Source organism: Mesitornis unicolor, unplaced genomic scaffold (genome assembly GCF_000695765.1).
Source record: "Mesitornis unicolor isolate BGI_N332 unplaced genomic scaffold, ASM69576v1 scaffold28251, whole genome shotgun sequence".
Lineage (NCBI taxonomy): Eukaryota > Metazoa > Chordata > Aves > Mesitornithiformes > Mesitornithidae > Mesitornis > Mesitornis unicolor.
This window is the reverse complement of record NW_010162175.1, coordinates 10,077-13,697: the sequence shown is the minus strand read 5'-3', so window position 1 is coordinate 13,697 and position 3,621 is coordinate 10,077. Positions and strand designations below refer to the sequence as shown.

Here is a 3,621-nt window from a genome sequence, read left to right as displayed (position 1 = left end):
CCCGGGGGGGAGGTGAGGCATGGCGGCTCTGGCTATCCCCAAGCCCCTGCATTCCCCTGCACCCTTTTGCAGTTAATAGAGCGATGGTTAAGTCCAGGGCGCAGGAAAATAATTATTGGGGGGAAAAATATCCTGAACTGGAGTGGAAGACTTGCAAAAAGCCTCACCTGGCCTGCACGTAGCTCCGGGCGCTGCTGATGTCCCCTCCGTGGCAGTAGTTGGATGCTGCAGGAGCCTCCTCTTCCTCGGCACAGCTCCTCGAGGATGGGTGTCCTTGCAGAGAAGTGAGAGGATTTGGGCTGTGGATGGGGCGGTGAAACACTTCCTGGGATGGCAGAGCTTTGTAGCGTCCTCTTCTTTTGATGTGGTGCCTTGTCTCCTCCTGTAGGTTTGTGTACGAGAACAAAATCATGGCTTCTCCTAAAGTCTATGTCTTGCAGCCTTGGGTTGCAAACCTCTTGGTGAATTACGAGCAGCTGGATGCCAATGAGGATCTCCTGGCCGGGCAGGTCCTGCGGGTACGTACTGAGGGGGACTGTCCTACAGTGCACCAACAGCGTCCTAAATCTGAATTTCTGGAAGCATTCAGCAGTTCCCAATTCAGTGGCTGGGAGTGGGTGACCCTTCTTCCTCAAAGTCTCCAATTATTGTGGATTTTGAGGTGAAGCAGCTTTGCTTTGCCAATTTCTGGCAGCTTTTGCTGACTTTTGCAACTCTGGTATGTGTGTCCTGCTTTCATCCAAAGAGCTTGTGGTCTCCAAGATTATCTCCTCTCCTTGCCTTGCACTTTCAGGCTGCCTTGCCTTCCTCCTCCTTCTCCTCTTTGCATCCCGTCCTTCCTGTACCACACTAGTTGATAGGTGGCCCTGACAGTGGGTAGCATGAGGCAGAAGACCTGCTGAGATGTCTGCTGGTGAGCCTTGGTGGGACCACAAGGTTGTCCTCCCGCGGATGCTGGCTCTTCTGGGAGAGCTTCTTGCATGGCAGTCAGGACATGGGGCTCTGAGGCACAAAACCTGCTCTTGTGTAGTTCCTGGAGAGCCTTTTGTGCAGTGCTGGTGATGTTTTTGATGTTTGATCTATCCTATGTGGCAGGAGAGAGCTTTAGTCAGGGGACTCTGCCCTGTGTGAGGCCTGATGGTCAGTGGGAAGGAAGCAGGAGGAAAACAACTGAGCAGAGTCAGTGCTGCTGATCATTAGCTATGGATTTGGAGGGACCAGATGAAGGTGCTATGAGACAAACGGGTGCACATACAAATGTGAGACATGCACGGGCAGGGTGTGTGGTTCCTACCTTGCAATGGGCTGTGGTCGTGACCTGGATGTGGTCGTGACCCAGCTCCAGTGCTCTGGTTTGCTGTTCTCTCACAGCCTTTTGGTGTTTGTAGCAGCACCCCATCATGGGCAGTGTTATTGTTAGCAATCTCCTAATTTCTTTTGTGGATTAGATGTTTGAGGCGCGTCAGGTGTCTCCTTACTACCAGGAGAAGGAAGGAGGAAGATGGATGTTGTAATTTAAATGGAAGGAGAGTTGAGGTGAGGAGACAAAAAAGAAAGACAGCAAGATAGAAGACCCCATGGTTCTGTCTGAAGACACAGAGGTGGTGAAATCACTGATTCCCTACTTCTTAGCCCAGTCCCCTCTCCCAGGCAGGAGATCTCTTGCGCCTGAGCTGATAAAGACCCAGCAGTGATTGAGTGGATCCCTCCTAGGCCTTGAGGGATTGGTGGAGAAGAGTTCCCTCAGTGTGACTGCTCTCCAACCAACCCAATGAATGAAGGGTGGGAGCTTATCTTGAGCCACAGAGCCTTTCTCCTGCTTACTTTGGGCTCCAGCTCTGCCTGCCTTCTCTATCTGTTTCAGATCTGTAGCTTCCAAACCTACCCTCTTTTTTAATCTTGTTTTTTTACCCAGTCCTGTGAACAGCCCTGCCTGCTGCTGGTACCAGCACTCCCTTGGAGTATGCACTAAGCCACCCTGCCTCTGCTGGGTATCAGGAGTTGCCCATAGTGAGTGGCCAGATGGTGAGACTGGGCCACCTGCACACTGGGCTCCCACCAGGGTGAGGGTGCACAACCCACGGGCAACTGCTGGGTGACTGAGCAGAGATACCAATGGGAGCAGGATCCTGGTGGCATGGACATCCTTAAACCCAGCAGCGAGCCTGGTTGGCTTCTGCAGGGACTTTGTGCAGTGGGATTTGCAGTTCTTCTTCTCAGAAGATCTCAGCTGACAGCAACTGGTCTGTTTAGCATGGTGGGCACCTACTAAAGAACATGGGTGCACCCAGTGTCAGATGCAAGTGGCTTTTGTGCACAGTGGGACATGTGATTTCACATTCCCTCTTCTGCTGTTGTGTCCCAGCACCACCAGTGAGGTGAACATCCTACATGACGTATGTGACCAAACTGTAGGTGTGTACCAGGAGATCCTAGCCCAGGGCTGCAGGGATTAGGACAGGCCAGGACTGATCCACAGCTCCCAGCCCACGGAGCAGGCAGGTGTGAGACTTGGAGGAGCAGTTTACTGCTTCCCTCAGGGATTGTTTTAACCCAGTGTGGACATGGCTTAGTAGAGGCTCAGGGTTGCTACATCAGGAGCTTCATTCAGAAGAAAGGAATGGCTGTGATGATCCTGCTGCTCTCTGTCTCCTTCTGCTTTGCAGAGGAGCACATGTCCCAGGCCTGCCCAGACCTCTTATGTCTGGATTCCCACTGCTGGTTTGGGTATACAATGCTTGACTGTGGCTTCTCTCCCATCTTGCCTTCGATTGATCTCACACAATGTGGCATTGTCACTTATTTTGTCTTGGTGTGGAGCCTGCACGGTCCAGCTGCGAGGGGTCTGGTATATGCCTGTGCCTCCACCTTGGGATAAGTGTCACGTTTCATGGTGAATAGTGACCTTTTCTCCAGGCTTTCAGCCAGACGTGGTGTCCTGTCCTTGTTCATGGGAAGGTCTGTAAATGAGGTTTCGTTTTTCCCTTCCCCAATCTCTTGATAGGTTTTGAGTGACTCAACTGCTCCAGGCCAACCTGGGGTCCTCCAAGATGCTGTCCTGCAGATCTCAGATGGGTCCTACTACATCCGTGTGGTCATTACGACCGAAGCTCTGCAGACGGAGGAAAAGTGGGTTGCACCGTGACTCGGCTGTGGCTGGGACAGCGGCTCTCCACAGCTGCTAGTGGGGCTCCTGCCTGGTCTTGTTTCAGGTTGCGTTAAGCTAAAGCAATCACAGGGTGGGAAGTCTGCATGAAAGAGCTGCTAAAAGAAGAAAGTTGGAGCGCTGGTGCTCCATGCTCCGGTTTTGGCTGGCTAGGATGGACAAGGGCTGATGGCAGAAGCTGCGATGCCATGCAGATGTGATTAGAAAGGACTAAAGAGCCTGTGGTCTTTGTGAAAGGAGCCAGACCATTAACCATGGTAGCCTGGGCTGTTCCTTCAGTGCTTTCCTCAGTTTCCCCTTTTGAAAACCCTTGGATGGGTGGGGAGCTGGTAGCAAGGCCAAGTGGAATAAGTTGCAGGGGCCCTTGGTTCCTGATGCTCATGCTGAGATGTGTTCAAGCATGCCCCAGTGTGGGCAGTCCCACTGTGTGTCTGGGTGGTGCAGCTCCATTCTTC

The 3,621-nt window shown here is 52.5% G+C and overlaps 1 protein-coding gene across 1 annotated transcript in view; it reads left to right on the top strand.

Moving 5' to 3' along the window:
* Positions 1 to 3,621, top strand: part of ACD (adrenocortical dysplasia homolog (mouse)) — an 8,616-nt gene that overhangs the window by 78 nt on the left and 4,917 nt on the right. The window contains exons 2-3 of the mRNA XM_010193550.1: positions 389 to 518; positions 3,005 to 3,129. Coding sequence (XP_010191852.1) covers positions 389 to 518; positions 3,005 to 3,129 — 255 coding nt within the window. The remainder of the gene's footprint in view (positions 1 to 388; positions 519 to 3,004; positions 3,130 to 3,621) is intronic.